Below are 20,043 nucleotides of genomic sequence, written 5' to 3'. Positions count from 1 at the left end.
AGAGAGAGATGCTGCCGTGACTGAAAGCGGAGATGGTGAAGCGCAGACAGTTTACCAGCAGCGGACCACACCGTGCGTCGCAGCGCAAGCGCGTCCCGATACAGGGCTGTTAACACGTTACCGGCAGATGGAGGTTTCCTCTCTGCACACAGCTCAGCAGCATCAGCAGCAGCAGCAGCTCCAGACCCACCTCAGCTGACTGGAGTGTTGGTCTGGATGCTGGTGACACACAGGACATTACGCAGAATCAGTGTGTGCTGCTCAGAGCCAACACAGTTTAAGTGAATGCAACAAATAACAAATGACCTTACATCACAGCTGCACTCTAAAAAGTAATTTAGGTGATGTGTCACCAGCCCCTGATGACTGCAAGATTTAAATATACTAATTTAGATGAACCTTTTAAATTGCAAACATTGTTGTGATGAGTTGTTTAGACATAGAAATGTTAGTGATCTTGTCATTATTGTGTGTATTTTAAACTGAAATGGTTGCTTTGTTGATTTAAAATAACATTTAAGTTGTTGCAAATTAAATAACTGGCATGATAACTTTGTACCTCCAATTATTATGTAAGTGGTAATTTAAAAAAAAAAAAAAAAAAAAACATTCAGTGTAGAGGAAAGACTAATTGCCCTAACATAATATAGTTCAGTGGTTGAACAGAGTTTCATTAAAAGTTGCATTAACCTTGAATAATTACTGCAAACTGCTGTCTTAATGTTGTTGTTGAGCCTAAACAGTTGTTTGTAACCTACAACCAGGTTAAAAGGTTTGAAAATGCTACTTATCTAATGAAGGACTCATCTGGTTGGAGACACAAACTGTTTCTACTAAATGCTTTGAAAAAATAAAAAAAAATCAGTTTGGTCCTTTTCTTTTTCTCTGTTAAATATATTTATATTTGTATAAATCTTGTTTTTAAAAGAAAGCCATAAATTCTTCATCAAAACATTAAATATACAGCACAGTCAATTGTATTTAGGACCTACTTTCTGTTATACTACACATCAGCATTTGGAACCCAATCAGCACTTAAAGAGGGTCACATATTTTCCAGTTTTTGTTTGGTAATAACTATCAAAATACTGTCTGACCACGGTAAAAGTCTTTGACATCATCATGGCTGGATTAAGGGTCTGCAGCAAAAAAATGACTGTAACCCAATAATAAATGGATTTAAGAATATGCACCATATGACAATATAAGCTCACTGCAGCTCTCCTATAAACATGGATTTTAAAGTTATTACATGTATAAATAGGCCACCATAGAATTAGCATTATTGTTTGATGTGTCAGAGAAGGATTACACCTAAACAGTCTGGTAGGAAAGCTGAAATCAGATTATTTTAACATTTTTTCTTTAAAACCAATTGATTGACAATCAAACTAGTTCACTGGCTAATGGGTGCAGTTCTTGTTCATAAGATATCTATCAGCCAGTGAAATTGAACCCAAACATAGATTAAGCAACCAGATGACCATGCTGAAACTAAATGGATTTGTAATATGCTTTTGCATAGTCCATATGTCAAATAAAATATGACATTTTTCCTTGTGCTAACAGTGGTTTATTATAATAGTGAGCTTATTGTGTGTTTTCTGAACGTAAGTGCCCTAAATACTGAGTTGTAATTCAAAAAAGTATGTCTAAAATTTTAAATGGATAAAAACAGTTTGATTTTGCTATTGCACTTAAATTAAAAACGAGTTATTGTTTCATACATGTGCTGTCTCACAGACACCAGAGAAGAAGAGGTGGCAGCAGCGTTGTTGCTGCCGTTATTGCAGGCAGAGAAGAAGAAGAGCGAGCGGAGCCGGAAGGACAGAGGCTGACAGAAGGACGGATCCGTGCCGTGCAGGGACTGTGCTGGGCTAGCTCAGGAAAGATGCTGACCAATATCTCTAACGTGTTGAAGGCTTGCGCTCAGAGGAATGTAAGTGAACATATTTTATACCGAGGACGGTCTTATCGACACGTTGCATTACAGCCTAAATGTGAAACCTCCAGTATTTACCTGAACAAGGCTGTCAGCGCTGTTCTGACCTTGTCGGGCCGAACGGTAGCTTGTTTGGCTAACGTGGCTAAAGTCTGCTCTGAAATCTTTATTACAGTTTCAGTGTATTGGTCAGTAAAGGTTCAGTGTATAAATGCTTCGTAGTTTAACTTATTGTTTCTCTGTGTGTGGAGTTAGGTTGTGTTTTCACATGTGCTGTTATGAAAAGCTGACAGCTAGCTTTAGAAACTTGTTGCAAAACAAGGCAGCTCATCCTGTCAAACTGTGAAATAAAATGAATCAACCATGAAATATAAGCTCAGTTATACCACCAGGAAACGTTTAGGATTCATTAGAATGAGAAACCTATCGTAATACCTTTTTTATAGTTGTAATACTTCTTATTTTAAACATTTTTTTGGTCAAGTTTTAGCACAGTTGCCTGCATTTGAACACATCTTAATATATTCTAACTCTGGGTTAGTCTGTGTGAGTGAAAAATGAGTATTGTCAATTTGTAAAGTAAGAAAGAAAATGTTGTCTTGGTACTGACACTATTGTGATACTGTGGTATTGACTGATACTGAAAGTAATATTGAAAAATGTCAAATCTTCACAGATTTTAAACCTTTTTTTTTTTTTTTCTATATCATCCTTTCTCCCTTATGTCAGGGAGCTGCGGCGGTGGTGTCAGCACGCACATATGCCGACTTCACAACCCAGGCGACCTTCGAAATAAAGGTAGGATTCAAACATGAAGTTGTATTTTGTAATAAACTCACCCATGTATGAAACAGTTTGTGATTGTTTATGGGTGTTTTCCTTCCCTTTAGAAATGTGACGTCTTCAAGCTGGATGAGGGCCCAGCCACTCAGGTGGTCATGACTCGTGATGAGGGTCTGCAGTACTACCGCACCATGCAGACCATGAGGCGTATGGAGCTGAAGGCAGATCAGCTGTATAAGCAGAAGATCATCAGAGGGTTCTGCCACTTGTATGACGGCCAGGTTGAGTGAACTATTTCTAATTCATAGTTTTCTCCAATCTCTACAGTGTAAATCTGTTGAGAATTAACAAATTGTCCACCACTGGATGTTGACTCTTCAGCAAAGTCTGCTTTAAAATATTGCCAGAGATCACCTGTTACGTTATAACAGATGTTCATAGATGAGCGTTATTTAAAATGATTCTGTGATTTAAATACTTCTTAATCTTGAGAAATAAAGATGTTACATTTTTTAGTTGAATTTTTAGAGCACATCTCTATATGTGAAGGCCTGCAGGTCAAGCTGTTTGCTTTCTCCTCGTAGGAAGCTTGTGCTGTTGGTATTGAAGCAGCAATTAATCTCTCCGACCACCTGATTACTGCATACCGAGCCCACGGCTACACTTACACCAGAGGAGGAACTGTGAAGGAAATCATGGCTGAGCTTACTGGTAGGTCTGCATTTTTAAGACAAGAGTTGTTTTTTTTTTTTAAATGTAGGTAGGGATGAGTAGTCCTGCTGCCAACAGCCGGGATAGGTCAAGGCACACTGGCTTGCTGCAGGCATTTTTCCACTGCAGCACACAGAATAAGACTTGTTGTAAAATCGGGTCTCTAGAATATAAATAAAGGTTGAATGAATGAACAGAGAGGTTAAGTAGTTTGTCTGACCCTGTTATGAAGCGCTGCTTATTGTGCTAAAGACATTCTACTTGACATTAAAAGAACCCTATCATTTCTTTAGTGAAAAACTTTTAGCTTGAGGCAGCAACAACAGGAAAGGCTCGGGTTACATCAGCAGTAGTGTACAACAGCTGTGATTCAACTGAAAACAATATTCAGTAGCAAAAGGCTGATGTCTTAATGTACAAGCAGGGACACATGAGTAAAACTAAACTCCAAACACAGATGTGAAGGTAGAAGCTATAGACTTACTGAGAACTGAACACAAAGAGACTTCACAAACGAGGAGGAAGTTTGGCACAACTAGGCTGTGATCAGACCTGCGACCTAACATGGCCACGAGAGCGCAGTTATATACTGCTGTGAGGGCTGCAGTGAAAATGCATGTCATTATGGTTAGGCTTGACCCAGTGTAGTGGAAAAACCCCTAAAAGTTGAATTACTGTGATGAGATAATGTTGAGTTTAATCATTATTGACTTGAAAGTACCAACGATTCTTCTGTTTTTCTTTTACTTCAACTTGTCACCATGCTTGTGTTTTTAACGTACAGGCAGAAGAGGAGGCATTGCAAAGGGCAAAGGAGGCTCTATGCACATGTACTGTAAACATTTCTATGGAGGAAACGGAATCGTCGGAGCGCAGGTATATCACCAAAGTTTACTGACAAGCTGTGTAAAGTAAAATTGGGTCAAAAGGTGAAACAGTAGTTTTTGGCAGGCTACTCAGGTGACTCAGCTGTTGTAATGTAAATATCCTGCAGCTACAACTTTGTTTTGGTTCATTTCAAGTTTTGCCTCCTATTGGGGATTTACAACTTTATGCTGATAAACCTGCTAAAAAACTGTGTGATGTCTTTATCAACTTTCTCTCCTCAGGTTCCCCTGGGCGCAGGCGTGGCACTGGCCTGCAAGTATCAGGGCAACAATGAGCTGTGCGTCTGTCTCTATGGTGATGGTGCTGCCAACCAGGTAGGCAAAGAAATAACCTTCATCACTTGTGTGGCGCCATACTAATACTGAGCAACTTTGTTCCAAAGCAGGGCAGTCTTTCTCCAATGCTGAAGGTGTAGCACCTTCTGACCTTCCTTCTTACCTGCTTGTGTTGTTAGGGTTGTAGGGAGTTGGGTCCCATACAGGCACACATGAATTCTAGCTATGTCTTTGTGCTGCAACGACATTACCAATCTTCTGTTTTTTGCCATCATGGATGTATACATGCAGACATTGGACTTGCAGCTTCATTAATTTGTATATGACTCTAACCATAAAGGAGACCAGCCACATTTTGTCAGATTTGTGAAAGTTCTTTTTCTCTACTCTTTTATCAGAGCGGCTGCAGATCCTGTGGACTAACTGTAACTTAGCTAACCCAGCATACATTCAAATTCAACACAGCTACATAAGGGTTGCTGCCGAAACGGGAAATTAGTAAAATTCGAAAGAGAAAATAAAACACATTTCAAACTGTCTGTTTTCAAGATTTTAAAACCGTCTCTATGCTTTGCTGGATGTTTCTAATGAAAGCTAACAGGGTCTTAAAACACTGTGAAATGTGTCTTCTTTTTTTTTCTGCCACGTTAAAAAAAATCCTTTGTGTTGTTTAACAGGGTCAGATTTTTGAAACCTATAATATGGCCGCTCTTTGGAAGTTGCCCGTCATCTTCATCTGTGAGAACAACAGGTACGGCATGGGAACATCTGTGGAGCGAGCTGCAGCCAGCACAGACTACTTCAAGAGAGGAGAATTCATTCCTGGTCTCAGGGTACTGCTCTTACTCATGTCTTCCAACCTGTTTTCACACTGATAGAACTGGCTGTAGGAATGAGTCGTATAGTGTAATGATTATGCCTCATGATGTGTGTCTGCTAAATTCATGTAATGTATATGTAGTATCATCCCAAACTTCCATAGGCCTTAACCCTTGGAGTTTATCAGTCACTGATTTCTTCCACTTTGTAATGACTGTAACAGGAAACGTAACAGAAAGTGTTTGTCACTGTCTGTCTGTTCTCCATGTAACCAGTTTAGTGTAATGTCTTTTTAGAAAGGGGTAGTAAAATGTGTATGTGGTTTTATGCACAGGTGGATGGAATGGATATTCTGTGTGTTCGGGAAGCAAGCAAGTTTGCGGCTGATCACTGCAGATCTGGGAAGGTAAGTAAACACCATTTGAATTAGAGAAAGCAGACAGTGTAGATTGGCATTTACTCATCTTAAATATTTTCATCCCACCTTTCATCAGGGTCCCATTCTCATGGAGCTGCAGACATACCGCTATCACGGACACAGCATGAGCGATCCTGGCGTCAGGTAAACAATCACAGTTCTTGGATTTTTGTTCCAGTTTAAGTCTTTGCTTTGACTGACTGCTTGTGCTCTTTCTTGGTTCTCTTCAAATCAATAATCATCTGATCTGCAAATATTATCCTCACTGTGCCCTTGCTTCTGCCACTGTTCAACAGTAGTCTTTATGTGCTCTCCTTCCCTCCGTAGTGGCCTTCAAATACCCTGACCGCAGCGTAGGGATGAACTAACTACTAATATTGGTATTGGCTTTAGTAGATCATTGCCTGGCAAAAATTGCTAAACAAAAACATTGGAAATCAAAGCTGTGAAAATTCCTTCAGTGTTGTTTTATTTGTCCACAAAAATATTAGAAAACTCACCAGTTGATGCACAATTAACCCAAATCAGTTTCTTAATATGGCTTCATTAAAGTAATACTACTAATCAATCAAATGCTTGCAGTTAGCTGTGATTGAATGTGATTATATTAGTGCATCCCTACAACATCCCTGCACCAATCTCTGCCCTTTTTAGCTACCGCACACGTGAGGAGATCCAGGAGGTCCGCAGCAAGAGTGACCCCATCTCCCTGCTGAAGGACCGCATGCTCAGCAACAACATGGCCAGCGTGGAGGAGCTCAAGGTAGCAAATACTTCCAGTTTGTAAAATGAACAAACGCTGCAAGTCATTGCAGCATTTCTTTGTCATTCTTCGACATTTATTCTGTTTTTAATTAGAATTTTTAAACCTTGTTAATCCACATTGCAAGGAGTCTCAGATAGATCTTGGACTTGAGTAGTTGAGAACATGAGGAGAGAGAAGCAGATTTTATCATGATGATGACTCTGCTAATGGCTGGGATTAATGGGTTTGGGGTAATTGGATTGAGCCCACATATTATGGAACAAATTACCTCAAACTTAGAAAAAAAATTTAGTGTTGCAGTTAGACATGTGAGGTGAACTGCACGCTGTCGGTAAGAGGAAAAGGATGCAAGTTTAAATTTGTGTGCAAAACACGATGCACAAATAAAAACCAAATCTATCTACGACTAAAACACATCATGTAAAGACATTTAGTTTGTATGTTAGCCAACTGGTGGCAATTTATAGTTGTTGAATGCAAACTCAAGATTGCCTTATGGCCACATGCAAAATACCATGAGTTCAGCTGTTGGGACAGTTTGTGACAGAATTTCACATTTTAAAAATTGAAAACATGGAGCTAAAAAATAAAAGTCCTATTTGGGGTTAGGGGTAAAGTAGAAGTTGACATTCAAAGTCACATTGCAATGTTTAGACACAAGAGAGTGCTAGAGTGATGACATACTGTAAATGACATGCTGGCAACTGTTCTGTTACCGTGTTTTTATAAGTAGAACATGGCAAATACACAAGATGTTTGACCCATACATGTGTTTTTCTGTGACATACTTAATGCTCTCTATATATGTTGTACAAGTGCCTCAGTCATCAGAATCAGTAATATATAGAAACATATTTTCACTGATTTTCTCTCTGCGTTCCGTCTGTAGGAAATTGATGTTGAGGTGAGGAAGGAAATCGAAGATGCTGCTCAGTATGCCACCACAGATCCTGAACCCCCGCTGGAAGAACTGTGCAACCACATCTTTCACAACAACCCACCGCTGGAGGTGCGCGGCACGAACCCGTGGTCCAAGCTGAAGTCTGTTAGCTGAAGTTTTTTTCATCCCTTCGTTTAATCACCTCATCCACCCTATACTATATTAAACCCTCTTTTCTCTCAAATATGCGCACACATCATGCAATGTACCATAAACCAGTGCCTCAGACTCAGAGCGTCATGCATCAACAAGTAACTTACTTCCAGTGCTATAAACCACAGGGGCCATATTCACAAAGAGTTGAACTGTCAGACATTGACCAAAACCTAAAACCTACTGCCGTTAAGATCTGTCAGTTTGAAAAGCAGTCTTGAAACTCTGCAGTGTTACAGTGTTAATTATCACAGTAGAACACACAGCCTTACATTGAGCGACATCTAAAAATAAAAACAGCAGTCAGTTGGATAAGTATCAAATGTTTTGGTGTTCATATCAACTGCAGGTGCATTTCTTTGTCACTGTGTTGCCACAGTCACATGAAATTGTGTCCCACATTTATTTAGATTTTTTTGAAAGAGCCAATCATCCTCATTTTGGACCTTTCACAATCTGTTTAGTGATTAAAATCACCATTCCTGGTAGATTATTTAAAAGTGTTCACAAGTTTCAAATGTTTTCCTGTGAAGCGCAACAAATTCCTTAAGCTATTGGATTTAAAGTAAACTAATATTAAGCGCTTTGCATTTTTAACATTGGTTTGGGTTTTTTTTGTTTGTTTTTGTAAATTTGGCCTCGTTTGAACGCACGCTGTTGCTTGTTTGATGTTATTCTCTGGTCATTTTTGAGGTGCAATGCAAAAAAATAACACAAAAAATGTCATCTGTCACTGTTCATCTCAAAAACGAACTATCTGACCTGTAAAAATGGCTTTGTACTCTTTATACAGAAGTGTACATGATAAATAATTCAACTTAATCAGTTCTTGTCTTTTTTTTTTTTAATCTAACCCCTTGTTACTAGTCCGCCATATGAAGCAGCAGGGTAAAAACTGTTAGTATCAAATGTTTCTCTGAATATACTGTATGTAACAGAGAGCAAAGAATACCAAGGGAGAGGTTTGAAATGTTTTAAAAATCTACCTTGCCAAACCAAACATGTGCCTGGAAGATCTGGTGTTGTTTGGAAGTTGAATGTGTCGTCTTATGTTTGTGTCACACTCCAACCTGAGCGTGTTTACATTCATGTGGTTGCTTTGCAGATAGTTAGTTCCCTTGTTTTTGTTCAAAGAACAGCTCTTTTACAATCATTTGGAGACTTAGCTCTTATTAAATTGTTGATATTCAAGGTTATTTATTATCCTAGAGATTCGCAATCAAAATTCCCACAAGCTGAACAGTTGCCTGCAACAACAGTGAATGTAAACATACCAACTCTTAGTCATTGAAGTGCTCTCATTCACGAAGCTTCACTACACGTTTTAATTTTCCAAATCTGAGAGCGATGTTGGGTCGAGTGTTATTGGTTGAGGCAGCAGTGCATCAGTAGCTTTATGTGCCACTTGTATGTTTCACTAAGAAGGTTAATTGGAATAGTTCAACACATCATCAGTGGCACATTTAAAGCTCGTGTGTAGAGGACATTTTGAATTTCAGTCTGCTCTTTACAGTATTGTGGAGGAAGAAATATCTGCAAGTGACACCTCAGGTAGCAACATGCAATGCTAGCACTGTTGGTTTTGTACCGATGCTTGCAACTCTGTAAAGGGGTACCGGGGGATGTCTGGCCTTTTCTCTGTAATGTGTGATGAATTTAGTCAAATGACGGGCTAAAATTTAAAATGTCAGTACATGTATATATGTACAGCTGAGAATGCCTGCAATGTAAGTGTTTGTGGTCGTAAACTGTTACATGTAGGGTGGCGGATGATGCGAGGAAACGCTCCATGGAAACATTGGTTTTATGTGTGAGCCACTGTAATAAAAAAGGACTGTAAGGTATTATATTTGTGTTCTTCTCTTTGTATAAACAGATGTTGGGTAAATTGTAAATAGTGTCACTTTTCCAGCAATTATTGCTTAAAAAAATGCAATAAGACATGGCCTTAAACTTTATATCTTTTCAACATAGCACCCATTTCCATTTTTGGATCTTTGATTATTTGTTTTTCTTCCCCCCCTTACTTTTCTGTCAAGAGTTTGCTGGCTCACAGAGGGTATTACGTACCTTGTGGTGTGACTGAAATGAAGCAACAGTCATGAGTCATGAGTTTACCTTCAAAGTTGTTTTCCAAATCTTTCCACAAAGACACAAACTCTAGCTTTTAGCTTGAGGTGGCACCATCCTGACAGCAGCAAAGAGGCCTGGAAATGTCCTCAGATTTCAGTATTTCAGAATGCGAATCTACCTCTACAGCAGTATTTGGAGCCTTTCTGATGACTTATGAGGCAAACATTTCTGAGTTATTTGCATGACATTTCCATAAAGCAATAGTATGTATGTGGTAGCTGGCCCTGCACTTTTGTAAATAATACAAAATCTGTTTCCTTGATCACACAATACAGCGGTGGCATATCTGGGATCAATGTTCAGTCAACTTGGGTATATGTAGTGCCAGTTCACATGGCAGCTCAAGGCTATTCACATAGTAAGGTGAACACTTACTTCTTTTTTTTCCAGGAAAACCCCAAAAAACACTTGAAACTCATTTTGATTCACACTTGGCAACAGTGGGAAGAGGAAGAAAAAAGAAACTTTGGACAGTATGTATAGGAACAAAATACAAACTATAGAGAGAGAGAAGACAGTGACATGTAAATAGCATATAATTGGATGGAGAGCAGAGGTTTTGATTTTACATGTCCGTTTAATGTACGCCATGGGTTAACACCATTGCCTGACAGCTAGAAGATCCCTGGTTCACATCCTGGCCTGGGCTCATTCTGCGTGGAGTTCGCATGTTCTCCCTGTGCAGCGTGGGTTCTGTCCAGGTTCTCCAGCTTCCTCCCACAAGGTCCAGAAACATGTTGAGGTTAAATGATAATTCTAAATTGTCCGTAGGTGTGAATGTGAGTGTGCTTGGTTGTTTGTCTCTCTTTGTAGCCCTGTGATAGACTGGTGACCTGTCCAGGGTGTCCCCTGCCTTCACCCTAAGTCAGCTGGATAGACTCTAGCCCCCCTGTGACCCCAGTGAGGATTAAGTGGTGTATAGATAATGGATGGATGGATAAATGCAGTTGTTTTTCATGTGTACTGAGCACCATTTGCTCTCACAGACCTCATGCAGCGAAACTAAATCATAGATGCACTTTAACAGGCAGAAGCATCTAATAAACTCATGCAATGAGGCCTCACAATAGGCTGCAAGGGTCTGGGTCCATATGGCCTCTGTACCTTTTCACTTGTGCAGGATTTAGTCTGCCATATGGAATCAAGAGTTTTTTTAGACTTTACCCCAAGCGACATTTTCATATGTAATGAGTGCCATTTGTTCTGATTTACATGGAATGTGATGAGACTTTGGTGTGTATTCATGAGGGCTTAACATTTATAGGTGGGGGTCCCAGAGCAAGATTTACACAGGGCTCTTTAAAAAAAAAGCTTGAAGCAAGAAGACAGGGGCAATAAATGCATCAAGTGAAAAACATGTTGATCTCCTTGGATTTTATTTATTGGTGTCATTGCTCACAGTTGGAACGTGGTTGAAAAGAAAGAACGTGGAAGAAGGCATGCGCGCATTGAGACCTAATTAGCTCCAGAAGATGGCAGTAACGCAGCAGTGAGGACTCCAGCTGCTGCAAAACCTGAATGAAGAAGAAGAGGGAAAGGAAGCAGGAAAGCCTCCCTACCTGCCTCAAGTCTGAAACGCATTGCCAGTCAGTGCTCTCAAAGGAAAGGCACCATGGAGACTCGTGTCCACAATAATCTAAAGCAGGAGCTGCTGTGTGCGCTCCTCGCCGCCGTGCTGCTCCTCGCCTCGGTCACGTCCGCAGAGGAAGGCGCGCAAGTGAAGAACTCCCAGTGTCACAACTACGCGGGAGGACACGTCTATCCCGGAGAGGCTTTCCGTGTGCCCGTCTCAGATCATTCCCTGCACCTCAGCAAAGCCAAGAGTGAGTTTCTCCCCGTGTTTACGCAAGTGGTGGTAGTTTAGTCTTTGCATACTCAAACCGAGCAGTGATTTTAGTTCCTCCTTCCTGACAGCTGCAGCTTCATTGTGTCGCTGCTGCTGCTGTCAGGACAGCAGAGGCGCACTGAGGCTGCCTGCACTTTATTATCACACCCGCTCTGTCTGTCGGTTTTATTCAGAGGTGATATGAATTTAGTGTCACTTGCATTCCAGGCCGAACTTGAAAAGTGATGGATTTTGTAGGACACGTCATTCTCTGAGGTTCATTGGATTGTGCGCTTCTCTCCGCCCCTCCTGACTCATGACATGGAGTATGGCACAGCACCAGTTCACACAGACCTCCTGACATTTGCAGCTAAACTAAATCATAGACGCACTTTAACAGCCAGAAGCATCCAATAAACTCATGCAATGAGGCCTCACAGTATCCTGCAAGGGTCTGAGTGCATTATGGCCTCTGTACCGTTTCACTTGTGCAGGATTTAGTCTGCCATATGGAGGCATGAGTATTTTTTAGACTTTACCCCAGGCCACGGTGCATGGGTTTGCAGTGTTTGTGCACCAGCTGGTCCCCGAGCTTGTTGCACTAGTTTGTACAGTATATTTCTCCTTGTAAAGGAGACTGCATTCAATGTAGGAAGGGGAAACTTAAAAAAAATAATGACGCATGCAGAGTTTTTCCTGCACAGAGGAACTTTTGGCACCTTCGAAAAACAGGTTTTAGACACCTGCTGGTTTTTGCCAGCATCTAATGCAAAAGGACAATCACCAGCACAAAAGTAAGACTTTTTTTTTAGCCAGTTTTGTTAATTCCATCATGCTTATGTTATTTCCTTTCACATTGTGGATATTTTTTGTATATTACATGATCAGAAAAAAATGCAGATTTCTGGTAAATATGGTGCCATGGCCTCATTGTTTTTGCATACATGGGCCGATCATGCTTATTATGTTGCATAGTCTCCCAGCAAGGCCCCATTCTGAACCAGAAGAAACCCTGCACATGTCGAAGACTGGAAATGTGCACTGATATAGAGGAGCAGGAGTCGTTAAGATTTAAATACACTGTGCAGGCAAAAGCTTTGTTATCACCTCTGTAGACTGTGCAAAGTATATATATATCTTATATAAACACATTTTTAAAAATGTATGTTGAGCATTCAGACATCAGAAGATCATAATGCAAAAAAATACTACAGAAGAGCGCATGGATCATGTAATATGTAATGCTGAGCAGTATAACATATAACAATGCAGAACGCAGTGTGAATCTGGACGTTGTACTCAATGAAAATAAAACTCAAGGTGTAAAGTGAACTGTCACAATTATCCTGTGCAGTTCACTTTAGATATATGCTTCTTAACATTGAGGCATCGAATTTGGTGTTAAAGCTGGAGTGCGATAAGTAAACAAACATCCGCTACGTTTTAGTTAAACAAGTTCCCACAGTGCTAAATAAACCGATCAACCTCTCTCTCACAGTATGCTGACGTTTTAAATCTGCTGTATGTGTTTTACATCACACAGCCATGATTGATTGGTTTGGCAGAGCTGAATACGGCGGCCACAGAAAGTTTCTGAATGCGTTGACGGTGTTTGTGGAATCACCCTCACCGCAACAATGGGGAGACAAAAATTTTCATTTTTTCCCTTTACATTTTTGCTAAATTACATATTTGGCATTTCATCACTTGCAGCAACAAAAACGCACGTCATGGATGCCTTACAATTACAGTCATCATGCATTTTTTCTTCTCACTTCAGTTTCAAAGCCTGCACCACACTGGGAGGGAACGGCCGTCATCAACGGTGAATTCAAGGAGACGAAGCTGTCAGACTACAGAGGAAAATATCTGGTCTTTTTCTTCTATCCCCTCGACTTGTAAGTTACCATCTGAGGCACAAATTGCATGCCCCCCTTTGTAAATGTAGTTGCTGCACATCAGAGGATATTCTTATGTAAATGTGTTTGCTTTCTTGTTTTTTTTGCAGCACATTTGTCTGCCCAACTGAGATCATTGCATTCAGCGATCGTGTGCATGAGTTTCAGGCCATCAACACAGAGGTGGTCGCCTGCTCAGTGGACTCCCAGTTCACCCACCTGGCCTGGTACGATCTCTGCTTCCATTCTAACAAGACAGCGCTCTTATGGCTAAAGATCAAACCTAATAATACCACACAACTAGGCATTGTTGTTTGATTATTTTGTTCTCCAGAACTGCTCTAAATTCAACTGTTGTATGTACTTCTAAAGAACTCTGAGTCACTTTGCTCTGAAGTACAGTGCTGCCCACTTCATGTCATACCGCTTTATAGAATATCCTGTTTATAATCATAAAACATTGAAGTCCTGAATCATTTCCTACATAACCTATAATAAAATAGACCGTTTATTGTCATAGAAAAATGTCATAATCCCATTTTTTGTCATTACGAAATTCCCCAAAATTGATTCCAGGAATACCTTTTGCCCGTTTAAAGTCATGGTCTGCCGATCGTTACGGCTCACGGACCGAGCGTCAGTCATGCATGGCAGATTATCACACCCCGGTCAGCCGTGGAAGGCAACGTGTTTGTTTGTCCGTTACCTGCTCGTAGACGTCTTTGTGCCGCCTGCTGACAGCTCCTGCTGGTAGACATTTTGTGTTGAGGGACATTTTAATATGTTGATGGACTTTCTATCCTTCAATACTTTATTTCCCAAATACATCAGAATCAGAAACAGATTTTTTTGCCAGGTATAGTTCTCACAATACGAGGAATTTGTTCTGGTGGGTTGGTGCAACAAAACAACAATAAATATATAGTAAACAATAAATATACAGTAAAATAAAGTAGCTAAAAGTAGAAAGAACTGTAATCGTGCAAAGAATCAAAGTTACATTTAAATTTAAATAGGAATGGTAGTGTTGTTTACATGCTAAATAGGCCATGTAGATCTCACCGGTCCAGTACATAGGCTAGTTTCACTCGCCGCCATCTTGAAGCCCACTTATTGGAATATCCCGGATATAGTCAGAATTCCATCCTCAATTTTTTGTTTGTTTGTTTGTTTTTAACAGGATCAATACCCCAAGAAAGCAGGGTGGACTTGGACAAATGAAAATTCCTCTGTTGTCTGACCTCACTCACCAGATTTCAAAAGACTATGGAGTCTACCTTGAGGACCAGGGACACACACTGAGGTGAGGTTTCACCGTTGCATTTATAGCCATTATAAAGGGTTTGCAGGCATCTCAACTTCAAGAAACACGTCTCTTCACATCACACTGTTAGGAAACAAATGCTGACAAATTATAGGAGCCAGTAGTAAAGATGCTGCACAAATAAATCACATTTAATGTCTTTACATTGTGGGAGGAGAAAAAGCTTTGTAACTTGTTATATCTTACCTAACTGGGCATTTAAACAGCTACATGGACGTGAACAGAAACAGTAGGTGACGCTGTAATCTCACCTGTCTGTCTCAGGGGTCTCTTCATCATCGATGACAAAGGCATCCTGAGGCAGATCACCATGAATGATCTTCCAGTGGGGAGATCTGTAGATGAGACTCTGCGGCTGGTGCAGGCCTTCCAGTACACAGATAAACACGGAGAAGGTACAGGAAGCAGATTTCATTCCTTTTGTGCTCATGTTGACCAGTATTGCTTAAATTCATTCATTTTTTTTCCAGTGGAGTAATGAAACCGGGCAGTTTTCAATGATTCTTTGAGCTGTTTTTCTCAAAGTGCTGACTGGAACTATGCCATGTTTTGTCCACAGTGTGTCCCGCAGGATGGAAGCCAGGCAGCGACACAGTAAGTATCTTTTGATATTGATTGATTCAGTTGCTTGATCACTAACTACCTTCAATAGACAGAAGATCCCAGATACCCTTTTTTAATTTTTTGAGCTAGTTTTAAGGCCAGTGTCCATTTTTGATGCAGTTCTCAGTTTTGATTTAGAAAGTGCAACACTACACATCAAACAGCAGCGAAAATAAGACAAATAATGAATTCGTCAGCTTCTAACAGTGATCTGTGAGAAATTCAAACTGTTTCCTTGCGTTCTATTGCTTAACTGAATAGACTAGAGGGAGTTTTAATAGTACAACAGATGTATACAGTGACATGATGATGCAGCACTGAGACTTTCTCACTAATCTGTGGAAAGCAAACCAGTCCTCTAAAGGTTGGTAAACCAACATCGAACCAGAACTAGCGCCTAGATCGAGCTGGTGGAAGAGAGGAATGACAGGGTAGCATTTATTTTACAAACCAGTCTGTCTGGGCCTAGTTAAACAAAATCTGTCTCAGTCTTTTTCCCAAAAAGAAGTTAAAGGATGACTACCATGAACCTGACTTGACTAAAGTTGTGTCCACAGTTTTTGTTTATGTTTCTACAAGTACAACTTGGCCAAACTGGTTACCTTTAACCTCTTAAGACCTGGCATCCACATACATGTACATCACATTTTGGGTTATATTACCACAGTTGTTAATTTTGGTTATTTTTATTTTATTTTTTACTATTTTATTTTTATTATTGTTATTTTTTAGTTTATTTTTTATTTATTGTTTTGAAAAATATTTTGAATATTTTTTTAAAATATGTATTTTTATTTTCCTTGTATATTTTTTTTTTTTATTCTCTTTGCTGTTTGATCAGATCAAATAGCAAAGAGAAATTTAAAAAAATGCATTCTATACAAGAGTTTGGGTCTTAAGAGGTTAAAGAATTTGGTCCCCTTATGCAACTATAAGCAATAATTGGGATACACATGATAACTGAGTAGCCTATTATCAGGAATCTACATTAGTCACAGCCTAGTTTGTAGCATATTCTAGTTTATTTCTTCTGTCTAGTATTTTTCTTATTACTGAGCACTAATTTGTTGATTTCCTGTCCACAGATCATTCCAGACCCTTCAGGCAAGCTGAAGTATTTTGATAAACTGAACTGATATGTGCTTCTGTTTTCCCAGTCTGTGAAATCCAGGACTTACTGAAAGTTCAAATAAAATGTGTTTTCGTAAACTTCTGTCTACGTGGTCATTTACATTCGTCTGGCTGAGTCACTACGCAACACTGGAGATTTAGTTTTGGCCTTTGTCTTCTTTAGTACACAAAGTCTCAAAGCCTGCGTCACTGTGGGAAAGAGCAGCTGTCACCGATGGTGAAGTCACCCAGTGGCTGGCTGCCAGATACTTGCTAGAATGGCTGAAAACAGGTCGGAAAAGAAATGCAATGTGTAGAATGTCAATATACAATGAGCACAGAAGAGTTTCTACATTTTGGAAACTAGATGCACACAACATGTGCAGTCACTCGGGGCAAATGTCCTCAAGCGTTTACTCAAAGGATGAAATGAGTTTGCAGTACGAGGCGTCTGGCTGCAGTTTATATTTAACTTTACTGTCGCCTCAGCTGCATCTGAGTCATTTGTACAAAACAACCAAGCAAAAAAAAAAGAAAAGATGTGGGAAAAGGAAAGTGTTGTGATGCAACATGCAGCTATTATAGACCGTGAGAGACAGTGGAGAAAGCTACTAAGATGTATTTCTGAGAAAGGAATTCTGCTGTTTGAGTACAGATGCTCTTATTTTTGGACAGGCTCTGAACAGGAAGTGTCCGAATCAACTTATCTATCCATCCATTATCTATACACCGCTTAATCCTCATTAGGGTCGCGGGGGGCTGGAGTCTATCCCAGCTGACTTAGGGTGAAGGCAGGGGACACCCTGGACAGGTCGCCAGTCAATCACAGGACTTGAATCAACTTATGCACAAATTATACCACTTTTTTAAAAAAAAAGAACGTGGTCTATGTTCAGCCTTGCACAATTGGGCCTTAAAAGGGAAACTAAAATGTATCCAAAAGTACGAACATCATGTTTGAAGAAGGTTTTGTTTGCAGCAGCAGAAAAGTAGCTCTTGACCAACCAAAGTCAGGAGCATTAACTAAGCTGCAACATCAAGAATTTGTTTATTAGTTGCTCATTACTGGTCATGATGTTCCAACTCTTTTGCCTTGTTTGCTTTTTTTTTTGAGGTACACAAATCTTATACAACATATTATATAACTGGGACAATCCACAGACCAATAAATCAACAGATCAATAAAAGTTTGTTATTATAATTTATGCATGTGGCAGTTTAAAAGTGTCTGAAAGGCTGCATTGGTATTAAACACTAAATAACTCAGTTTAAATATGAGTTTTACTTTCCTCAGCTCGACAAACAATACGTGCACCGGTCATGTGTTGTTTTTTTTTTTCAGGTCGGGTTAATATTTACCCTTCAACTGACATCCTTATGAAAAAAAAAAAAAGAGCCAGTGGTAAAGAAAAAGAAACCGGATGCAAAGAATCCGTTTGTCCATTTATGGATCAGCAGCTCTGCCTCCTCCAGGAACAGATAAAAGGGACATTTCTGACGCTGCAGAACCATTCTGCGATCAAGCTGACACAATTCTTTATATGCTGGTTGACTCAATTCTTTATCGGGGGGTGAACTCCTGAGGAGCGAATGAAGAAACAAATTTTGCTTTTGTTTACATTCAGAGGACTAGTGAGCAAAGGGAAAAAGGGTAAAAAAAGAAAATGGCCAGTTTCATATTACGGAGGGCTGAACCAAAGGACGTGTCCGATATCCTGCGACTCATAAAGGTAGGTCGGGTGTTAATATTTGAAGAGCTTGCAGGACATGGTGACCAAATTACATGCACTTCCACTTTAAAGGTCTTTTCATTGGCTTTTCTTACTTGTTGCCTTTTAGGAACTTGCCAAATTTGAAGAGATGGAGGAGAAAGTGGTGCTGACAGAAAAAGGTGTTGTAATTTAGCTCAATGCTCGACTATAATATTAAAATGTGAATTTCAAAATATGTTTGCAGTCTTCATAGAGTCTCATGAAGTCAGTGTCCCACTTTCAGAATTACTTGAAGACGGTTTTGGAGATCATCCATTCTACCACTGCTTGGTTGCTGAAGTACCAAAAGAGAAGAGCTCTGATGGTAAAAACAAAAAAAACCTCATCATTCTCCAGAAGGATTTATTTTTTATTAAAGTTTAACTCACTGTGTTTTTCCTCCAGAGTACACCGTGATTGGTTTTGCAATGTATTATTACACGTATGACCCTTGGATTGGGAAGCTGCTCTACTTGGAAGACTTCTTCGTCATGCAGGAGTTTCGGGGTAAAGTTGTTGACTTGAAAAATTATATGACGGCACTAAAAGTTAATAAGTTACAGGAGAAGCGGTTTTGCAACACTAAAGGGCTTTTTATAGTCAGTGTCAGTTAGTGTTTTAATTGCTGTCTGTACATGTAATCTCTCACCAGGTCTTGGCATTGGTTCAGAGATCCTGAGGAGACTGAGTGAGGTACAACGGCACGTGCACAATTTATTCTTTTCTAGTGACAGTTTCACCACTTCATATGTAATTATATTGTCCTTGTTTTTCCCCCCAGACGGCAGTGAAGACTCGATGTAGCAGCATGCATTTCATCGTAGCAGAAAACAACACAAAGTCCATCGAGTTCTACAAGAGAAGAGGTGCAGCCGATCTGTCCTCTGAGGAAGGCTGGCGTCTCTTTGAGATTGAAAAGCAGGACCTGCTGAAGATGACTTCCAAATAGAGTTCATTGACCTGTACTGATTGTTGATTACGTGATTGCAATCATGCTGCTCTGTTTGGTCAAAAGTGCTCCACTTGCTTCATAAATCATTTAACCAGGAAACTATTACTTTTGATAATCAAACACTTCTGCTCATTTGAACGTTACACTGACCTCTGCTGTTCAGTGAGTGAACACAGATTTGGAAATAGCATGATCATTTTGAGCAGATATTTCTTACTTGAATAAGAGGCCTGTAAAAGGAAATAATTGAGATAAGAATTTTGTTTTTCTTCCTCGCTATTTTGTAACTAATCATCACAAAGTCCTGTTTCTTCTTGTGAACCTTTTCTTTGGTTCCTGATTTCTGATGAATGTTTATTTGCAGAGGTGATTTTTTTCATTTTACTTTTTATGCATGGTATTATAAATTTAATTCAATAAATCCAAACCTTTTTAAATGAACTTCTGACTTAAATGGTAAACTGAATATTTGATTCTTGTATTATCAAGTTATAAGACAACCTTGAAGCCTTGAATCATGGATGAAGTCTTCAGGTCATGTAATTAAGTAAAAGCAAAAGCACCAATATGTAAAAGTGACTGTCTTGTGATAAAAATGTTGCTCAAGTTAAATAAACATGATCAACAAACTAAACTTAAGGTATCAAATGTGAAGGTTATGGAGCAGAACGGCTCCTAACAGCAGCTTGTTGTCATACTGCAAGTTAATGTTATTGAATTACTATTACTGATTAACAAGAATTTTAATGTTT

The 20,043-nt window shown here is 39.6% G+C and overlaps 3 protein-coding genes across 3 annotated transcripts; all 3 read left to right on the top strand.

Annotated features, from left to right (window-relative positions):
* Nucleotides 1-1,819: 1,819 nt before the first annotated feature.
* Nucleotides 1,820-9,539, top strand: pdha1a (pyruvate dehydrogenase E1 subunit alpha 1a). Its single transcript, XM_008276256.1, has 11 exons — nt 1,820-1,939; nt 2,672-2,740; nt 2,833-3,006; nt 3,310-3,436; nt 4,221-4,312; nt 4,546-4,638; nt 5,277-5,432; nt 5,753-5,824; nt 5,913-5,980; nt 6,491-6,599; nt 7,492-9,539. Exons 1-11 carry the CDS (start codon nt 1,892-1,894, stop codon nt 7,654-7,656), a joined length of 1,173 nt encoding a protein of 390 aa, XP_008274478.1. The 5' UTR covers nt 1,820-1,891; the 3' UTR covers nt 7,657-9,539.
* A 1,796-nt stretch (nt 9,540-11,335) lies between these two features.
* Nucleotides 11,336-16,687, top strand: prdx4 (peroxiredoxin 4). Its single transcript, XM_008276255.1, has 7 exons — nt 11,336-11,651; nt 13,434-13,551; nt 13,662-13,778; nt 14,732-14,854; nt 15,140-15,270; nt 15,435-15,469; nt 16,564-16,687. The coding sequence occupies exons 1-7, from the start codon at nt 11,441-11,443 to the stop codon at nt 16,612-16,614; spliced, it is 786 nt and encodes a 261-aa protein (XP_008274477.1). The 5' UTR covers nt 11,336-11,440; the 3' UTR covers nt 16,615-16,687.
* Nucleotides 16,688-18,084: 1,397 nt separating this feature from the next.
* Nucleotides 18,085-19,925, top strand: LOC103353334 (diamine acetyltransferase 1-like). The gene is made up of 6 exons (XM_008276254.1): nt 18,085-18,318; nt 18,428-18,479; nt 18,584-18,664; nt 18,745-18,846; nt 18,992-19,032; nt 19,121-19,925. The coding sequence occupies exons 1-6, from the start codon at nt 18,253-18,255 to the stop codon at nt 19,286-19,288; spliced, it is 510 nt and encodes a 169-aa protein (XP_008274476.1). The 5' UTR covers nt 18,085-18,252; the 3' UTR covers nt 19,289-19,925.
* Nucleotides 19,926-20,043: the final 118 nt, after the last annotated feature.

This window comes from Stegastes partitus, unplaced genomic scaffold (assembly GCF_000690725.1).
Source record: "Stegastes partitus isolate 25-593 unplaced genomic scaffold, Stegastes_partitus-1.0.2 Scaffold67, whole genome shotgun sequence".
Lineage (NCBI taxonomy): Eukaryota > Metazoa > Chordata > Actinopteri > Pomacentridae > Stegastes > Stegastes partitus.
The sequence above is the reverse complement of the archived record's forward strand: the minus strand, read 5'-3'. Positions and strand labels throughout refer to the sequence as shown.